Source organism: Argentina silus, assembly GCF_951799395.1.
Source record: "Argentina silus genome assembly, chromosome: 7".
Taxonomy (NCBI): domain Eukaryota; kingdom Metazoa; phylum Chordata; class Actinopteri; order Argentiniformes; family Argentinidae; genus Argentina; species Argentina silus.
In genome coordinates, this window is record NC_139661.1 from 12,215,717 (window position 1) to 12,237,778 (window position 22,062).

At 45.8% G+C, this 22,062-nt stretch overlaps 2 protein-coding genes across 2 annotated transcripts in view; both read right to left on the reverse strand.

Annotated features, from left to right (window-relative positions):
* Positions 1-5,597, reverse strand: part of olfm1a (olfactomedin 1a) — a gene marked incomplete at both ends in the record, with an annotated part of 10,942 nt that extends 5,345 nt beyond the window's left edge. Inside the window, one exon of the mRNA XM_083673313.1 lies at positions 5,532-5,597. Within this exon, the coding sequence (XP_083529439.1) occupies positions 5,532-5,597 (66 nt within the window). The remainder of the gene's footprint in view (positions 1-5,531) is intronic.
* A 10,177-nt stretch (positions 5,598-15,774) lies between these two features.
* cmlc1 (cardiac myosin light chain-1) lies at positions 15,775-16,549 on the reverse strand. The gene has a single exon (XM_083673569.1). It carries the CDS (start codon positions 16,544-16,546, stop codon positions 15,950-15,952), a length of 597 nt encoding a protein of 198 aa, XP_083529695.1. The 5' UTR covers positions 16,547-16,549; the 3' UTR covers positions 15,775-15,949.
* Between the last annotated feature and the right edge of the window lie 5,513 nt (positions 16,550-22,062).

The following is a 22,062-nucleotide window of genomic DNA, read 5'->3' on the forward strand; positions in this document are numbered from 1 at the left end:
GTAGAAGACTTTGTCTGGCTCAGGTGTGTTAGTGCTTGTTTGGAACAGAAGCCTGCACACACTGGCATATCAAGATAGATAGATTGATAGATGGATGGATAGATAGATCCACACCTCTAGCCTTGTAATTCAGTTAATTCAGACTTTCGGACAACAATGCTTCAGCCAACCGCTTCATGCCGGTTTGAGCCAGGATCATGTGACCTGGTCCAGGATGATTACCACCATCTGGACCGCTGCGCCTCGCTGCATGCTCCCTCTAATCCCCGATAACCAAATACACTCTCTCTCTCTCTTTCTGTCTGTCTCTCTCTATCTCCCTCTCTGTCTCTCTCCCTTTCTCTTTCTCTCTCGCATGCGCACGCTCTCTCTCTGTCTCTCTCCCTCTCTCTCTCTCCGTCTGTCTCTCTCTCTCTGTCTCTCTCCCTCTCTCTCTGTATCTCTCTTGATTTCTCTCTCTGTCTCTCTCTCTCTCTCTCTCCAACAGCAAAGAGGCAAGCGAAAAGAAGATTTCAACAAATTGAATGCACAATATTGAGTGAATCAGGAAGTTTAACCCGGAAGTTGTATGAAACTATAGAAGCTCATTGTTGCCACTCTTTCAATAGACCACTCTGGATTAAAAGGTGTACCTCCAAACGTACTACACCCTACACCCTACAGACTACAGCCTACAGCCTACAGCAGCCTACAGCCTACACCCTACAACACTGAACTAAATCACAACATTTACCCTTCATGTCTAAATGATGGTCACAGTCTCCGCTCTATGGCACTGTCACCATGACACTGTCACCATGGCGATGTCACCATGACACTGTCACCATGGCGATATCACCTTCAATTGGTAACCATCAATTGGTTAGACAATTAAAACATCAACATTGACTTTCTCAGAGGCTGAGAGGCTGGGAGGCTGGGGGGCTGGGAGGCTCAGAGGCTGAGAGGCCGGGAGGCCAAGAGGCCTGGAGGCTGGAAGAAAACTAACATCTTATCATCATAATTTCTGTTTCAGTTCTTCTCTTGTTATAACAGGTGACTCAATAACCCACATTATACCCAACACTATACCCAACACTATACCCGACATTATACCCGACATTATACCCGACATTATACCCAACACTATACCCAACATTATACCCGACATTATACCCAACACTATACCCAACATTATACCCAACACTATACCCAACACTATACCCAACATTATACCCAACACTATACCCGACATTATACCCGACACTATACCCGACATTATACCCAACACTATACCCGACACTATACCCAACATTATACCAACATTGACAAACAAAAGTCTGTTTAGTTTTAAGGCTGCAAACTCAGATCTTACTGAATTCCAGGGCGACAACTTTCACCATTGTTCACTGCCAATCATTCAGTCATTGTTGTTGATTTGGAAAATATGTTCTAATGGTCATCATAATTATTACTACAATTACAACTATGAAACACATACGTATAAAGAAGACCTGCTTTTCTAACAGGTCCGGTACCGCATCACTCACGCCAGCCCTCCGGTCCTCGGTCCCTGGTGCTGGTGCTCTGGGGCTCAACCCGGCCAGAGACGGAAACGTGGAGATCATAGCCATGATTCTCAGAACCACACCCACCTTCACCAATGGTACCGACATCTCTCTCTCTCTCTCTCTCTCTCAGATCTTCATTATACAGACTCCAGTGGGGGACGGTTCATGCTCCCGGTGCTTCCTGGTCCGACAGCGTAGAGAGGCGGTATGGACATGTTCAGAGTAGAGGAGGAGGAGGAGAGGAGGAGAGTAGGAGAGGCTTGTGACGATGGCTCTACAAGGCTGTTTGATGCTGTGAACCCATGTGTGTGTGTGTGTGTGTGTGTGTGTGTCTGTGTCTGCCCACGATTGTTCTCCAGTTGAGAATATGGGTTTCAGATGACTCTCTCATTCGCTGAGTGAGCAACCCTCCCCCACCCCTCACACACACACACACACACACACACACACCTCCTCACCGTGCAGAGTGACAGATTGCCCGGTGGTAGAGTCTCAGTGGTGCCACTGCTCTCACATTGATTACAGTTTCATTCTTTCACTGAGATGTGAAATGAAGTGGCAGACATCCTCGAGCCGACGTGTGTGTGTGTGTGTGTGTGTGTGTGTGTGTGTGTGTGTGTGTGTGTGTAGACTCTCCAGCACTGTGATTGCCGATGACACTGGTTCGTATGGAAGGTTTTACTATGATGACTGAGTTGATTCACCTACTGAGACACATGTACTTTTTGTAAGTTGCTCTGGAAAAAAGTGTCTGCTAAATGACTTAAATGTAAAATGTAAATCTTTGGAACGAACATTTTCCGCATGAGGCGAGTTAATACTCCATCAGTGTTAGAAATAATAAAAAGCTTGGCTATACTTGCAAATGAACTCATCAATTAACGCACTGCAGGTATTGTGTATTTCATACCTGGCAGAGAGAGTCGTTTTCACACTGACAACCAGGTTATCTTAAAGGAACACCTGTGAAAGAGGAAGCCTATCGCAGGCTAACAGACGGCCTTTCTCTGGGAGGTTGAACACAGATAATAAAGCCAGTGTAATAGCTTTGCAGGGTTAACACAACACTAGGCTATTTATATGACATCACTGTTTAATTGCCAGCAACTCCATATAGGCCGTATATACACTCACGGCCACTTTATTAGGTACACGTGTTCAACTGCTCGTTAATGCAAATATCTAATCAGCCAATCACATGGCAGCAACTCAACCCATTTAGGCATGTAGACATGGTCAAGACGACCTGCTGAAGTTCAAACCGAGCATCAGAATGGGGAAGAAAGGTGATTTAAGTGACTTTGAACGTGGCATGGTTGTTGGTGCCGACGGGCTGGTCTGAGTATTTCAGAAACTGCTGATCTACTGGGATTTTCACGCACAGCCATCTCTAGGGTTTACAGAGAATGGTCTGAAAAAGAGAAAATATCCAGTGAGCGGCAGTTCTCTGGGCCAAAATGCCTTATTGTTGCCAGAGGTCAGAGGAGAATGGCCAGACTGGTTCGAGATGATAGAAAGGCAACAGTAACTCAAATAACCACTCGTTACAACCAAGGTATGCAAAAGACCATCTCTGAACGCACAACACGTCGAACCTTGGAGCAGATGGGCTATAGCAGCAGAAGACGACACCGGGTGCCACTCCTGTCAGCTAAGAACAGGAAACTGAGGCTACAATTCGCACCAAAATTGCACAATAGAAGATTGGAAAAACGTTGCCTGGTCTGATGAGTCTCAATTTCTGCTGCGACATTCAGATGGTAGGGTCAGAATTTGGCATAAACAACATGAAAGCATGGATCCATCCTGCCTTGTATCAACAGTTCAGACTGGTGGTGGTGGTGTAATGGTGTGGGGGATTTTTTCTTGGCACATTTTGGGCCCCTTAGTACCAATTGAGCATCATTTAAACGCCACAACCTACCTGAGTATTGTTGCTGACCATGTCCATCCCTTTATGACCACTGTATACCCATCTTCTGATGGCTACTTCCAGCAGGATAACGCGCCATGTCACAAAGCTCACATCATCTCAAACTGGTTTCTTGAACATGACAATCAGTTCATTGTACTCCAATGGCCTCCACAGTCACCAGATCTCAATCCAATAGAGCACCTTTGGGATGTGGTGGAATGGGAGATTCGCATTATGGATGTGCAGCCGACAAATCTGCAGCAACTGCGTGATGCTATCATGTCAATATGGACCAAAATCTCTGAGGAATGTTTCCAGCACCTTGCTGAATCTATGCCACAAAGAATTAAGGCAGTTCTGAAGGCAAAAGGGGGTCTAACCCGGTACTAGCAAGGTGTACTTAATAAAGTGGCCGGTGAGTGTATATGTATATATATATTGAGAGAGAGAGAGAGAGAGAGAGAGAGGGGAGGGGGGAGAGAGAGAGAGAGGGGGAGAGGGAGAGAGTAGAGAGAGAGAGGGAGGGAGGGAGAGAGAGAGAGAGAGAGAGAGAGATTGAGAGAGAGAGAGAGAGCTTCCCTCAGGGTGCAATGATGTTCTAATCATAGAAATAGCATGGAATACTGTATGAAGTGATATCATGGAAAGCAACGCCATCTTGTGGTGATAAATGATACTGCTCCTGTGACAGCCAGGCATTGGTCCTAGTGTGAACCCGCGAAGTGAATGTCAAATGTAAACATTGAGGTGTTTTGGTAAACAGTGAATCTGTAGTTATCTGTCATGATAACTTCGTACAGGAAGTATGAATAGATGGTGTCAAATAGGACCTCACAACCTTTTGTTCTAAGAACTGTGCTCGTGTGTGTGTGTGTGTGTGTGTGTGTGTGTGTGTGTGTGTGTGTGTGTGTGTGTGTGTGTGCTGCATTGGAGGCTGGTGGCGGCAGACATCAGACGACGGGTCCATTGTAATGCATGGAATGGAATCAGATACTATTCCTCATTCAATCCTGCATTACAATGAGCCCGCCCTCCGATTTCTTCCTTCCCCAGCCTCCCGATGTGTTGTTGGTCAACAGGTAGTGGCTCAGCAGCGGCAGATGCCAGCATGTCAGTGGGCCAGGGGGAGTGATGAGAAGCCTACTATAATATCAACCATTAGGGGCGCTGTGGTACTAGGTGATGCATGTTGGTACTGATGAGATTTCTGAGACAGAACATGTTGAGTAAGCAATATAGTGTCCAACGGGACACGGTCTGGGGGTCGTTTCTGCAGACCAACGGAACACGGTCTGGGGGATCATATTATCTGGTTATACCAGCGTTTGACCACTGTTCTGACGTAATAGATATAGTAATAGACCTGCTAAATTAAAGGTGAAATAAAAAAATCTATATCCAATCAACTCGACCACGACGTCTCAGTTCAGGACAGAACTATGGACCTCACGGAGGCGTTATAATAATAATAATAATAATAATAATAATAATAATAATAATAATGCATTTATTTTGTATAGCGAATATCAGTATACAAAGTCACTATATTCCATGGAGAGAACAAGTAAACAAAAGCATAGTCAGTAAAAACAACAATAAAAATAGTTTTTAAAATTAAAAGCAAGTTTAAAAAGATGGGTTTTGAGGCATGGTTTGAAAGAGGAGAGCGTGCTGGAGTTTTCTAAAGAGTGGAGACTTTAGTTTCTACCAGAGTCAATATCATAAATCATATTTCTTGTAGCCTAAACCATTGGAATTGATGCGGAATTAATTCGATAGGCATACTGAATACAAACAACCGATCTGAGATACCAAATCTTAGCCTTTCCTTCACTTATGTAATACACAGATGATAAATAGATGATTTAGTCTCTCTTGTGTAATCTATCGGTAAAGTGGACGCGCATTAGCGTTTATCAAACAGACCAGCAGGACGGAATCCGATTATAATCTAGAATACCCCGGGGTTAGGAACACAAAGGAACGATACGGCTAATCTGCGGGATTCCGGCTGTATCGGTGTTTTCGGGGTGTGAACGAGAGGAAGATGGCGTGCCGACACCTACTTGGGTGAGCTCGGTCCCCATCAGCACCAGCACGGCGAGACTCAGGAGCGTGCTCGTCGGCTGCATCTCGGTCCTCCGTTAAGACCGGACCCGGTGCTCTCACATGCAGGTCGACTCAGTCCACGGTGGGGAATCGTTTTTTTATTTCGTATTTATTCTTTCTTCGTCGTTTTCCTCTTCGTCTTGTACTCTTCGCTTCTTCAGAGGGAAGATGATGGTGAATAAATAAGGAGTCTGACGGTGTTGAGGAGATGTTAGTGTGTGTTCATCGCGTGTCGGTGTTCGTCGCCGTTAAAGATTCTTCTCCTCCTTCTTCCTCCGTTCCCCGGTGTCGCGTGAAGACAGCCGCCTCGCTCGGGGAAGGAGTGTTGGAATAAAAGCGGAAAGAAAGCAGCTCGCTCTTAACGACTCCCGGTACCGTCAAAAAAAGTTGGCTCGCTGTCTCACGGAGAGAGAGGAGGGGTGCGGGTGCGCGAGGTGGATTTGGAGAGAACCGGTAGCTGTCCGCTGTGCTGAAACCGGATGTGACAGGACCGGGCAGGCGCGAGGGAACTTCAAGGCTGGCGGGGAGGGAGGGGTTACGGTGTACGGAGGAGCTCGAGGACTAGAGAAGGAGACGAGAGGTTTGTAAACGTCAAGTAAGTACGTTTTATAAAGAATAAATCTTTTTAATGCAGATTATAATGGCAGGGCGTAAAACGTAATCTGTAACCTCAAAGCATTGTGGAGCATGAAACAGACCTCACCATACACACACACACACACACACACACACACACACACACACACACACACACACACACACACACACACACACACACACACACACAGCAGGGGAACAGACCTTACACACTCTCTCTCTCTCTCTCTCTCTCTCTCACACACACACACACACACACACACACACACACAGCAGGGGAACAGACCTCTGTTGAAAGACGACAGAAGACATGAAATATTCACACTGTGGGTTCGCCATGCCTTTGCACTGGGAAGGACACAGCTCCCAGTAACAGATACAACTTCCAGTAACAGATCCCAGTAACAGACACAGCTCCCAGTTACAGACACAGCTCCCAGCAACAGACACAGCTCCCAGTAATACACACAGATCCCAGTAACAGCCCCCAGTAACACACACATCTCCCAGTAACACACACAGCTCCCACTTACAGCTACCAGTAACAGCCTCCAGTAACAGACACAGCCCCCAGTAACAGACACAGCTCCCAGTAACACACACAACTCCCAGTTACAGCCCCCGGTAACAGGCACAGCTCCCAGTAACAGACAGAGCTCCCAGTAACAAAAACATCTCCCAGTAACAGCTCCAAGTAAAAGACACAGCTCCCAGTAACAGTTCCCAGTAACAGATACAGCTCTCAGTAACAGACACAGGTGATAATCCTACAGCCAATGACATGATCAGTTCTACAAGTCCTCTACGCAGGTAGAGAGTAGAATACCTTCAACCTGCCCACAGTACTCATGGCTGCTCTGGCTTCACCTTTAACCTGTCCACAGTACTCATGACTGCTCTGGCTTCACCTTCAACCTGCCCACAGTACTCATGGCTGCTCTGGCTTCACCTTCAACTGACCCACAGTACTCATGGCTGCCCTGGCACAAGACTCCTGTGTGTGTGTGTGTGTGTGTGTGTGTGTGTGTGTGTGTGTGTGCGTGTGCGTGTGCGTGTGTGTGAGTGTGTGGGGACCCACTTTTTAAAAATGACAAACCATCGCGACCCAATTCACAATAGGCCTTATCTATAAATCGTGAGAAGAGCGAATTTGTGCATAAATGAACGTTCCTGACCATTTTTACTGCCTTTTCCGCATCACCTTACATTATCTTGAATAGATAAACCAGCCATTTCGAAGAGATATACTTTTGATAAATCACAACTTCGTTTTATGCACGTGTTATTGAAAACATATACACATATTAAATACTTTATAAATGAGACCAAATTAATTAATTTAGGCGGAGTTAACAGGCTCTCTCATTGTTTTTATTTCCATCAGTAAAACAAACAGAATGTACGCTAGCCTTTCATACTAGATTCAATCTTATAAGTACAATTATCAGTACAATACGAACATGCAGGACTATCAAAAGCATGCTTCTTGTTGAAAGTTTTTTGAAATGCTCATGCTTATTATCAGAACAGGTAGGCTTGTGTTTAAGTGCAACTATTGTTATCAAACAGTCAACAATCAATTCGTTAACCACATCAGGTCTATTCCACGTCAAATCTCATTAGGCACATTATGTGCTATTTCCCTCGCTAAGGTGATAGGTGGGCCTGCTTGCTTTTTAGTATTGCATTCCAGTCCGGTGTACAAGAGGAGAGCGCAACGCGCATATCGGGTGCAGCGTTCAGTCGATTTCTGTGTTTTGTCTTTATTTTTGTGAGAACAGAAAATCCCACTTCGCACTTGTATGTGGTTGTGAAAGGGATGAGTAGCAAAATGCTTGCTTTACTTAGGACAGGATATTCACATGAGATGCTTATCCAGAATGAAGATAATGTCATGCATTCATGTCTTCTTTTCAGCGTGCGATCGCTGCTCAGCTGTAACAGTTCTGTTTCTTCAGCAGGAGTTAGTCCCAGCTCCAGCAATGACTCTGGCCTTTCAAATTCAAAAGCGATTTTGAAGCAACCTTTTGTCACTCAAAATGTCATATCTCTCTGTTGGATAACAGTGATCAAAGTTATCAATGGGTGCAACTAGGTGTGTCTGAATGAAGTCTAGTCAGCGACTGTCCAGCGAGAACATGTTTCCAATTTCAGAAAACACCCTCGTGCTGTCCTTGCAATTTCAAATTCAGCTCGTTGAGAGATGAAAATATATCTGCCAGATAGAACAATGCGAAAAGCCAATAATCAGTGAACAAATCGGCAAGGGGAGACTTCTTCTCGAGGAGGAAACCATGAATTTAATTTCTCAGTTCATAAACTCTGGTAAGAACTCTGCCTTTGGAGAGCCAGCGCACTTCTGTATGAAACAGTAAGTGCGTGTGTTCCGCCCCCATGTCAGTGCACAGCTGATCAAAAAGCCGATTGCTGAGTGCGCTGCCTTTGATAAAGTTCACAACCGGGATAACTTCTTTCAGTACTTTGTCAAGATCGGGAGGTATTCCTTTGCATGCCAACGCCTGTCGATGAATGAAACAATGATTCCACACGATGTCCAGTTGCCTCCTTGATTCTTTTCACAACTCCGCTGTTTCTGCCAGTCATATTCGCGGCCCCGTCACTCCTTATGCCTTTACAATTGCCCCAGTCCAGCCCGCACTTGATAACCACGTAGTTGTTCAATACACAAAATATCTGTTCACCTGTCGTTCCAGTAAGAATAGTCAAGCAACATAACAAGTCCTCCACAAATTAATTTTCCCACACGTACCTTACGTAACCAACAAGTTCTGAGACATCTGTGCTCTCATCGAGCTGGTTTGAGAAATCCCCTGTTGCCTTAGTCTTGAAATAAGCTGCTCCTCAACGTTGTCTGAATACACTAATTCTTCGGAAAACAGTGCATTTTAATTTTTCCGCTGACTTTTCGTCAATGACTCTGCTAACCATGTCTACTGCGGCAGGCAAGATTAATTTTTCTGCAACAGTGTGGGGCTGTTTCTCCGTGGCCACACGGTAAGAAACCATATAGGAGGCTAGCTGGGCTTTGTCATTTAATGTCACATTTCTACGAAGACCCTCATCAGATTATTTAATCTCCTGCTCCTTCATTTGAAAGAAATCCAATGGTTTATTTTCCAACGGTGTGTTTCCAAATGTCTCATTTGCGAGTTTTTCGCTGCATATAACACACATGGGACGTGCTTCCTGGTTTGGATTGGAATAATTAACAAAACCATATTTCAAAAAATAGTCTTTGTATGGCCTTGCCCCTGACTTTCTCTTCTTAGTAGGAGGCTCTTCACCTGATCCTCTCGATCTCTATCCCTCGACCCTTCCATCTGTGCCGTCATCAGCGGGCTGAATGTGACCGTCAGCAGGGATGGCTTCCCTCACGGCGGTAGTTTGGCTAACGTTAGCTGTCTGGTCTTTAGCTGGGTCTTTCTTTTCTATTAGCCAAGCATCAATTTTTTGTGGCTGGCTGCAGAATTATGGAATACAATTATTAAACCGTGAGTGTGCTAGAAAACCAACGAGCTCCCTCATGTCCCTCAAAGGTGTACTACAGATATAAATTTGGCGACCCAAATAAAATCTCCTGTGACCCACCTGTGGGTCGCGACCCAGTCTTTGGGAAACACTGGTATAGAGGATAGTCCATGGACAGAGGATAGTAGAGGATAGTATAGAGGATAGTATAGACGGTAGTATAGAGGATAGTATAGAAGGTAGTATAGAGGATAGTATAGAAGGTAGTATAGAGGATAGTATAGAAGGTTGTATAGAGTGGATATTTCAGGGTGTTGCTCTTTGGTTTCTATAGATGTTTGTAATCATCCTAGAGATTGTACTGAACCTGGTGAATATATCTACTCAGCCTGTAACCTAGAAACCTGCCTCTCTCTTTCTCTCTGTCTCTCTGCCTCCCTCCCTCCCAGCCTCTTAACCGAGAAGAGAATAGCCATGGGAGGATCTGTCCCACTTTCACATACTTTGTCTCATCTCCTATCTCTCCTCTCCTCTCCTCTCCTCTCCTCTCCTCTCTCTCTCTCTCTCTCTCTCTCTCTCTCTCTCTCTCTCTCTCTCTCTCTCTCTCTCTCTCTCTCTCTCTCTCTCTCTCTCTCTCACACACACACACACATTACATTTTTTTACATTTATGGCATTTAGCAGACCAAAGCGACTTACAACAAATACATTTGTTTCAATAAGTGCATCATCTATGCATCAGTCATCATATAAGATAAAGTAATCAATACTCAGACCAGGGGCCATTGGTCACAGTGCTAGAAGAAGATTTTTTTTTAAAATTATTATTAACAGGAGAGAAACCTGTACAGGGGGGTAGTGGGGGTGAAGAGGTCTTTAGGAGGGACCGTTAAGATAGCCTGAAGAGATGGGTCTTCAATCTACGGCGGAAGATTGGTATTGACTCTGCAATCATGACAGCAGTGGGAAGCACATTCCACCAGCGGGGCACCAGGACAGTGAAAAGCCGTGACCGAGTAGCGCGGCTGCTGCATCCACGTAGAGGCGGGTGCCAGCTGAGGTGTAAGAGCGGAGTGATCGGGCAGGGATTTGGGAGCTGACCATTGCTTGCAAGTAGGGAGGGGCTGTTCCCATACACGCATGCATGCACACGCCCACACATATAAGTCACGCACGGATGCACACGCCCACGCCCACACCCACACACACATACGCTCAGCTGACCCCTACCATAGAGCCGAACCGAGCTGAACCAAGATGAGAAACATCCCAACACACACACACACACACACACACACACACACACACACACACACACACAGACAGACAGTATGTTCTCTTCTCTACACCGACATGAGTCTGCAGCTACAGAGTAACAATATTCCCATTCACTCATTGATGTATTTGTAATCCAATCAACGCACACACACACATCACAACAGTTCTCTCCTTGGCGTGTGTGTGTGTGTGTGTGTGTTAATACCAGCTGTGGGGTCTAGAGGGTTAAACAGCTGTGTGTTAGGGCTAGGGTTAGGCTTAATACCAGGGTTAAGGTAAGGGTTAATAACAGGGTTAGTGCTAGGGTTAATAACAGGGTTAGGGCTAGGGTTAGGGTTAAGGTTAGTTTTAGGGTTACGGTTAGGGCTTGGGTTAAGGTTAGGGTTAGGGTTAATAACAGGGTTAGGGTCAGGTTAGGGTTAGTGTCAGGGTTAGGGCTAGAATTAGGGTCAGGGTTAGGGTTAACAACAGTTGGCATTTGGCTGGGAGAGACAGACCTATTGCCGTGGTAACAGACAGGGCCAGACTATATCAAGAACTCTTATTATTTATTAAAGATCCTCGCCGTCCTACTCAGCTAGACACACACACACACACACACAGGTTTTGTAGGTTTGCCAGTGAGGTAGACAGATGGTCCTCATTGAGACCCTGGCAACTGTAGTGCTGGACATGACTGTCACACACACACACACACAAACACACACACACACACACACACAAACACACACACACACACACACACACACACACACACACACAGTCATGTCCAGTACTACAGTTGCCAGGGTCTCACTGAGGACCATCTGTCTACCTCACTGGCAAACCAACCACCCACCCACCCACCCAAACACACACACACACACACACACTCACACACACACACACACACACACACACACACACACAAACACACACACACATGCACGCACACACACCAGTCTCCCCTGTCTCATCTATAATCAACTAGTGAAACACACACACACACACCCACACACACACACACACACACACACACACACACACATACAGTGAAACACACACAGTGCCACTGCTCGTTCCTGTCACAATATATATATATATATGGATTTCTTTCACAGGGATTCACCTGTCAGACCTTAATGAATAAGTCATATGAGTAGACTGTAGTGCTGTGTGTGTGTGTGTGTGTGTGTGTGTGTGTGTGTGTGTGTGTGTGTGTGTGTGTGTGTGTGTGTGTGTGTGAGAGAGAGTGTGTGGGGGTGTGTGTGTAAGTATGTGCATGTGTGTCTGGGGTGTGCGCATGTGTGTACACACACACACACACACACACACACACACACACACACAGTCTCTCTCTCCCTCCCTCTCTCTCCCTCCTCCATTCCTCCTCCCTCTCCCTCCCTCCTCCGTCCCTCTCTCTCCCTCTCTCTCTTCCTCCTCCCTCCCTCCTCCCACCCTCCCTCTCTCATGGGCGCCATGATGACATTATATGTCATGGACGGCTTGGTGCCAAGATGGAAGATCCAGAGCCAAACTCTCTGGCTCTAGCTTTGAATGAGAGATGTCAGGTCTGCCCTCTTCTGGACAGTAACAGTACTGCAGTGTGCAGTAGCATCATCAGTGGACTCTCCTCAGCTTCTTCCATTGAGATTCTGACTGAAGTGTGTCCATGCTACATAGTGCCTGGTTGACCCTTTATTAGAACTTCTATCAGACATGACAGTTTGAGATTTAAACACACTGTATTAACAACTGGTCTGGGTACAGCTTCTCTGACAATAAACACAACACACTGTATTAACAACTGGTCTGACTTGTCTCCCGGTAGGCCCCAGATCAGCCCTCTATCTAACAGGTGAATTGTTTCCAGAACATTAGGCTGATGGCAAGATTCGTCTCGCCTCTAACCACCTTCATCCCCTTCCCTGCTACCACCCCAGGCGCATTTCACTGTGACCTGGAACGAAATACGGTCTAAGGCCACACCTGTGAACGGTCTCCTCTCAGCAAGGTGTCTGGTTTTGTGGTCGCTAGAATTATATTTAGAAGTGCGTATCTTTACACTTCAAGGAACTGTTGCTTTGTCTTGCCAGAGTAACCTTTTAGAACCTTGATGCATGTTCGTCCTAACTTTTTACATTCTACAAGAAGGTTTCTAATCTCCCCTGGGTGAGAAGGAGGTGATGTTGAGATTGTTGTCACTTTAATTACAGCTTTCAGGAATGTATTGAACATTTCAGCAGGAAAGGGCATACAACAATACAGCTTGTCTGAATCAAAATAATAAATCAAATTAACTGTTCTACTTCAAAATGTTTAACAAAATCTCAAAAATAATATAAATGGTTGGAGAGAGAGAGTAAGTGAACTAGCCTGGCTTACCTAACCCCGCCTATCAGCACAAAGTCTGTGTCTATAATGTCCTAGAGTTAGGGTTAGCCCCCTGGTTGATTGTCTTTAAACTTTAGTCTTCACCTTTGATTGTCCTCATGAAGGTTGAAGTTCAATGGTCTCTAGAGGAACTATAACACAGCCTAGGCTGGGGGGCCGCACCCAATTGTATACACTGCGTTGTACAAAACACTAGTCCAAACCCAACTCATCACCATTTCTCCTCTTTTCACTTGGAAAATAACAGAAATGGAGAGAGAATATTACAACATCTCTTTCCACGCAGTCTCTGGCAACAGGATCTTACAACAATATCTTACAACAGTATTTTACAACAGTATCTTACACACTCAAATCAACAGTATCTTACACATTCAAATCAACAGTATCTTACACACTCAAATCAACAGTCTAAACGTGATCTTGATCCTCTCTGGTTCTCGTTCCATGGCTACCGGGTCAGGTTGTTCTTCGTTTCTGTAACGTCTCGCCCTGATTGGCTTCACCAGTTCCTCATCATCTTTCCCTGTGTATTTAGTCTGTGTTCCCCTGTCTCTGTGCCAGTTCGTCTTTGTACCTTGTGTCAAGCGGTCCAGCAATTTTTCCTTGTGATGAGTATTCCTGTTTTTTTTTCACACACACACACACACACACACACACACACACACACACACACACACACACACACACACACACACACACACACACACACACACACACACACACACACACACACACACACACACACACACACACACACACCCTGCAGAGGGCGGTGAAGAAACCTGCTGCTGCTTCCATCCCCATGCAGGCGTGTGGCATGGGCTACACAGACTGGGGGCGGTGCTGGTTGCCCGGGCGTTATCTGGGTCTGGCTGCAGTCATTGTCTGTGGGCGGGGGGTGCCCTGCATCGGTGGACGGGTCGAGGCTGGGTCAACCTGGATGCTTGGTGTTGGCCCCTCTATCGAGTTGGTACAGGTTGGAGGGATGGCATCTGCTGCCTGGGCCGATCTCGGGTCCTTCTTCCCGTTCACTGTTGGGTGGGCTCCTGCAGTGTGTGTTTTGGGTTGGCTGGAGCCTCTGCTGTAGGCCCTCCCAGTGCAGGCCTCTCCTGTAGACCCTCTCCTGTAGACCCTCCCAGTGCAGGTGTACAGCCCAGTACCGTGCTGGCTGGGGTGGTCGCAGTGCTGGCTCTGGGCGTCTGGGGCTCATGCTGCTGCCCCCCCCCCCCCACTCCCACCCCCCTGATGTCCCTCCGCCCCGTGACAGAGTGGACGCGGTGTAAGCGGGTGCTGGCCATGTATTTTAGATGTCCCTTATATGTGCTGGGGGCCTCAGGCCACCTGCTTTATGCTGATTCTCTCCTACTGTTTAATGTATCAGTTTTTCAGTTTGCAACAGCCTCTAATCTTGTGTTGTCCTCTTTGTGCTTATCTGTCCGAGGGGCTCTGAGGCCCTCAAAACAAGTCTCCAGTTCCTGTTCTGGGTATTTCAGTATGCTGAGTATGTCAGCAGACAATAGAAATGTGTCAGGAGACATTTTCAAACCAAGGTTACAGCGCCACCTACAGCATGGAGGGTGTATCAGCAGTGTAGTCCCCCCCAAGAGACTACATGTTGCCACGTCCAGTACGCAGTGATGTCATCAAAGGAACATCAGAGTGAGTCAGCTATAAGACATCCATCTAAGATATATTTGACTGTTTTTCAGAACAATAAGGGTCAACTAATCAAGTCGATCAAGTGTCCTGATGAGTGGCCTGTCTATCAGACCTGTCATCATGAATGACCTTGTCAGACCGCCAACCTTGGCCTGTGACACAGAGTGGCATGTTGTTTTGACGTGTTGAGAGCCTGCAGCTCAGTACGCCAGCTGAGGTCATGATCATGTGACCAGGTCATGTGACCAGCTGTGTTCTCTTCACAGTCCCAACCCTTCAACAACCCCATGACATCTAGCCTCACTTGTTGTTCATACATTCAGAATTCAGAATCTTATGAATGCATAATGTTAATTTAATTTTGCACCTTCTATTGCAATATGAAAGTCAACATTATGTTTTAATCTGAGGCTTCTTTGCTTACATCAGTTTAGCTTCATATGAGCTGTGGCATCATGTGACATTCTGTCATGTTAAGATATATTTAATATTTGCCATATCTACACCACAATTATCCACACATGAAACCAGTCAGATATCAACTCAGCAGGGGAGGCTGGTGGAGATCGGAGGACGGGCTCACTGTAATGCATGGAATGGAATGAGAAATGGTATTCCGTGCATTACAATGAGCCTGTCCTCCGATTTCTATCTCCACCAGCCTCCCCTGCCACTTCTGCTACTGCATGTATCCTCATAGAATCACAAGACCATGACAAGACCATGACCATGGGCAGGATGAGTTTATTTATCAATCAACATTGTTCAGGACAGACAGAGAGAGAGAAAGAGAGAGAGACACACACACACACACACACACACACACACACACACATTTTCCATTCAGTTCTTGTAGCCATGCTCAGAAGTGAAACAGTTTTGAAGTTTGATTTGATTGATTTGTTTGGTTGTTGTTTTTAATGACCCAGGCCCAGCTCACTCAGTCAACCGACCCAGACCCAGAACCAGGCCTGGCTCATCCTGACAGGATGTGTTTGACGAAGGACTCGTAGTTGATGCACCCGCTGGCGTCCTCCTGCCCGACCATCAGACGGTCCACCTCGTCCTCCATCATCTTCTCCCCCAGCGTGGCGAGGACGTGCCTCAGCTCCGCCCCCATCACCGTGCCATTCCCCTCCTTGTCAAACACCCGCAGCCCCTCCACAAAGTCCTCGAAGGTGCCCTGCTCCTTGGACCGCGAGATGTGCTGCAGCATGGGGAGGAAGGTGTCGAAGTCCAGCAGCTCCCGGTGCATGGCCTCGGGCTTGGGCTTCCCCAGCAGCCTCAGCACCTCTGTGTTGGTGGGGTTGTGACCCAGCGCCCGCATCACGTCTCCGCACTGGGCGAACGTGATCTTCATCTCTCCCGCTGGAGTCTCGTCGAACAGGCTGAAGGCCTCGCGGAACTCCTCAATTTGGTCCGGGGTGAAGTCCAGCGGGATGCTCTTCAAGTCCAGCTCCGGCTCCTTGGGGGGCTCTGGCTCGGCGGGCTTGGCCGGGGGTGCCACCTCCTCCTTCTTGGGTTCCGGTTTCTTCGGGTCGGGCTTCTTAGGTTCTACTTTCTTAGGGGCCATGATGATGTCTGCTGCCTGCTGTCTGGTAAGGAGTGAGAGAGGAGGAGAGAAGAGAATGAAGGAGAGAGAGTGAGAGAGAGAGAGAGGGGGGGGGTACAGGGCACACTGTGCCAGCCTCCTGCAGCTTTTATCCTGGCCTCAGAGTGGAGGTGTTATCAGCAGTGCTGCGTTTCCAGACCATAATAGGAAGACGGCTGTAAATAGAGATGCTGCTTACGAACACCGATGGCAATGGCCGGGCACTCCACCACCCCACAGGGTCAGAGGTCAACCTGGGCGGGAGGGGGTCGAGAGCACTCTCTTTCTCCAGTCTCACTTCTGCCTGAGGATATTAGGCTAGAAAGATCGAGATTTTCTTTCAATCATCTCTCACAACACTTCCCACCCCCAGTGCTTGCACCCCACACGTTTCTGATTCGGAGCTACGCCTCACAGCCGTGTGATTCGCTGAAATCAAATATGAACAAATACTTTATTCAGTGAATTCACTCCCTCTAAGGCCAGGTTTGAGTCATTGTTATTCCAGGCTTGTATGCACTGTGCACAACAGCCTAGGGACGAGGTTTCTCTTTTATAACGTAACATTCCACACTGGTCTGGACGTGACTCTGTCTCAGTCAACGTTTACATCCCAGGAGCTCTGAGGGTGTCCCAGCCACCTCTTGCCACTGACACACGTCTGCCGTCACCGAGCTGGTAGAAGGTTCATATCAGCTGACTGATTGTGACACTTGAACAATTGCTTTATTTGGTGCAAGAGTGGGGGGGGGGCTCATATCTCAACTTAGCAATACTAAGGAAGGAATGAGGTTGGTGATGTGACTAGATGCTGATAGGCTAGTGTTTGGAGGGGGGCTGGATGCTGATAGGCCAGGGGGGTTCAGCTGAGATGTGGAGTATCTGACATCTGTCTGTTCACACATCTGCCAGTGACATCATCTTAGTACTGAACGGACTGATTATCGGCACCTCACCCAACCTTTAGGAAACCATGGTCACATGACTGCTCTCAGTTCAATAACAACAGGAGATGGTTTGTTAGAAATTGCATAACCAACTATTGACATTTTACCCCCTTTAATTACTCATGTAGAAAGATGATTCCTTAGTTATTGATCCCAAAAACATATTCATAATGGAAATACTTCAAGCCCCAAAAGTTAGACTACACCAGACTAAATTTGATAGACCTATGTTGCCATGGCAACAGCTGACAAGTCATTCAAACCATTCATGTTCGCTTAGTAGTTATGTAAGGGACATAAACAAAAGACTAAATGAAATATATCCATGCAGATATGCTTAGTTTGTTTATGCAACCTTGGCAACTACCTCGCTGACTAGTTAGATACCAGGGCACATATAACTGGCAAGCTAGCAAATTTGCCTATATAGATAGCAAGTTTGCCTTTATAAATCTAAATGTGAGGCTCAAAACAATAGCTAGCTAACCTAATATGTCATATTTTTACACTTTCATGAAAAGATTTGCCAGCTCCCATGATTTATTTTATTGTAGTTGCATAATTACGAACATCGCTAACATTATTCACATATCGGCGGCTATGTTTTAAAATTAAATTAAAATTTTAAATTGGCATTACGACTGCCAATGGCCACTGGTGTATGCATTGATTACTTTGTCTTATGATGACTGATGGATAGATGATTCACTTACTTAAACAAATGTATTTGTTGTAAATCGCTTTGGATAAAGGCGTCTGCTAAATGCCATAAATGTAAATGCATGTTTCTTTTTTTCTGTTTCAGTGTCGTGCTTTTCCGAGGTAAGTAGTACTTCACTAGGACTTAGGTTAGCCACGCGTAAGGCACTTTTATGCAACAGGTGAAATTAGTCTATTCTAAGTCTGGCTAACAGTTAGACTTAAGTCAATGTCTAGGTCTATGTTAATGCAATTGGACCCAGTTGTAAACTATATAGACTTAGTTACTAACATTACACACGGATGTACCAGAGGTCAACTAGATAGACTTAGATACTAACATTACACACAGATGTACCTGAGGTCAACTAGATAGACTTGGATACTAATATTACACACAGATGTACCACCAGAGTTGTATCTTGATTGCCTGTTCAGAGCAGAGTACACTGGTGGGAGGGGCATATGCAGCTTTGCTAGAGAGTCTGTCAGAGGGTTGTCGACACATACTGTATATAACAACAATCACATGATGTATACATATTTTACATAGGTATATGTAATCGTCAGGTACTATTGCGTATTGTTACGTACATGGTGCGTTGTAGCTCATTCAACACTAAGTGGCAGCATGTTCAGGTTTTAGGTTCAACAACAGTAGAGTAGATTACTGAGTCCTCCTCCCCTGGGCCTTTCACTGACCTGTGGAAAGAAAGCATGTAGTTGTTGTGGTTTGACTATAATGAATAACGTGCAGAACTATAATGTAAATGTCGTCTGTACTTTGGCAAATTGATAGATTGACAGACAGACAGACAAACAGAGAGACAGATAGTCGTACCTGTCTGCAGTCCTGGGATTGGTGAAGTGTACGCTGGCGTACTGGAAGTTGTCTTCTTTGGGCTGTCGGTGTGTAGGGGGAGGGGCTTGAACATTGTCGTAGAGGTTGTCTTCCTGTTCCATCACCCTTGTTTCCTGCCTGGATGAGGTGGCAATGCCCCGCCCTGTGACATCACCATACACCTGACTTCTACCCTCCTGGAAGACAGTAACAGACACAGTCAAACAGGACAGATATGTTGAGACTGCTGTGATAGTGTTGATATCTCACTGCCTCTTAGTCCATCAGTTAAACTGTGTCAATGTATGATTAGTTTATGACCAGATCATTAGATAAAATTGCTGGGTGAATGTTCTAGTGAACTCTCTGAGCTCAGCTCACCTGTTTATCCTCAAAAGTCTTCTGTCTCTTCCTGTCAAAACAAAACAACAGACACTGAAGAAGAAACCTTCTCTTACAGAAGCCTAGAGGGACAGCCTAGAGGATAATACTTCTGATGTCAGTCACCTATTGATTTAACCTAATGGACAGTCACTAGTGGAGGAAACTAGTGGAAACTAGTGGAGGAAACTAGTGGAGGAAACACATCAGCGAGGACCTCATCTGGACACTTAACACCACTCAGCTTGTTAAGAAGGCCCAACAGCGGCTGTACTTTCTGAGGAGGCTGAGGAAGTTTGGCATGTCGCCCAAGATCCTCAGCAACTTCTACAGCTGCATTGTTGAGAGCATCCTAACTAGCTGTATCACTGTGTGGTACGGCAGCACTACTGCTATGGACCGCAGACGCCTGCAGAGAGTGGTGAAGACCGCTGAGAAAATCACCAGGACTCCACTGCCTTCTCTGCAGAGCATCTACCACCGCAGAGTCCACAGGAGAGCCGCCTCCATCCTCAAGGACCCCTCCCACCCCCAGCACGGACTGTTCACACTTCTACCCTCAGGCCGGAGGTACAGAATGTTAAATGCAGGACCACCAGACTGAAGAACTCCTTCTTTCCCACTGCCATCAGGCTCCTAAACAACCCATAGGAGATTAATATAACTTTACTACCTCAAATAACTGAATTTTCCAGTTTGCACATGCATAATTGCACTGCTACATTTGCACTGTTTTATTATTATTATTGCTGCTATTTTATTTTATGCCTTAAATTTTGCTGTCTTGTACATTTTGTTTAGTATATATTGTATATTCTTTAGTATTGTATATTTTACATTGGTTGGCATTCTGCGGACAGCAAAGCAAGAATTTCGTTGTACAGGGAAACATGTTTTCTACTGTGCATATGATAATAAACACTTTGAATCTTGAATCTTGAATTAGCATTCAAACTGATACTGAACAGAGAGTTGTATATACAGTATAATGTACCAGAGATGTACCTGAGCCAAAGGAACAGCAGGAGGAGTGTGATGATCACCAGGAGGGCTGTTACTCCCACACCAACACCAACATAGAGGGGTCTGGTCACTGGGTAAACAGAGAGAGAGAGGAGGCTGGTCACTGGGTAAACACAGAGAGGAGGCTGGTCACTGGGTAAACAGGAAGAGACATCAGTGGAGGATACTCAAGTCTACTTCCCTTTCTGTGTGTGTGGTTCAGGACAGGAGGACAGGAGATAAGCTAAGCTTTTCATCATCTGTTTCAACAGAAATCTGCTTTGCTCTGTTTAAAACATTCATTAAAAGGGATAGAAATAACCAGAACCTACAGCTATTAATGTTCTTTACACAGCCTCAACCGGATGTCCATTAAACACCTCACTAACACCACAATGTTGCTGGCCTGCAGTTACAGTTATCCAGTTCAATAGAGTAAAAGAGTAAGACTTCAAAAGAGTAAAAAAGGTACTATAATGCTCACACTGAACGTCAAGGTTAGTGTTATTAGATCTGCCTGTGCTGATGTCATTGCTGGCCTGGCAGTAGTACCGTCCGCTGTGGCTGGGCTGAACGTTGGAGATGGTGTGACTCTGGCTCCATCCCACATAAGTAGAGCCTCCTCTTTCGTCCTCCTTATGCAGGGAGTAGTCCCACACAGGTGGGTTAGCGTCACTGTTGCAGGTGAGAGTGACGGAGCTGCCCTGAACAACAACGCCACCTGCTGGACTGACTGACAAGCTGATGTTCTTAGGACCATCTGGAAGAGAGGGAGTCATGGTAATGCTACTGTAGTAAAGTGTCTGTTGCTGTAGTAAAGTTACTGTTACTGTACACGTGATGCTCAAATAAATATTTCACAGTTAGCAATAGTGTGCTAAATTAGTTTTTTATGATTAAATATTTACCCTTTTTTGCTGTTTATTTATTACACAGCAACACACCAGTTAGGTATTAGAACCAGGACACATCTCTCAACACACCAATTAGGAATTAGAACCTCCACACATTTGGATACCTAGTCACCTAGTCATAATGGGCCAAACTCCAGGACTGAGCCGTCTTCCCTAATGTTAGTGATGCTAGTTAATATACTCTATATTTGATATGCGACATGAATAACGTCCAGTAAACAGAGTTATTTCCTATCCATCTCACGCCATCTGTGAGAACCAGCTTCCTATGTTGCTTAACTACCCCATCATCCTAGCCACAGAGCTAGCATGGCACAACACCTTATTATGACACACTGACCTTCACACCAACACTCACAGAAACCAAGCCTTTTACACAACAACCTGTCAACTTTCTTGGAAAATCCCTCCTATAATACAGGAACTCATGAGACCTTTTTTTAAGAGATTCTGGGTTAGACAAGTGTAAGTAAAATGGGTTCAACTGATTTGAATAAGTTCAGCCCAGGGCTCATCATTAGCTACTCTGTGTGCAGAACAATGCAATGAGGAATGTGCCCTACACACTGCAGGAGCGACACATCTGTGCTACAGGACCCTAACCCTCTCAAATACTGGTCAGCTACGTACAGTGATGTCAACATATTAGAGAGATGACTCACACTGGACAGTTAGAGCTACTGGATCAGAGGATGTGTTCTCCTGGTCTGGAAC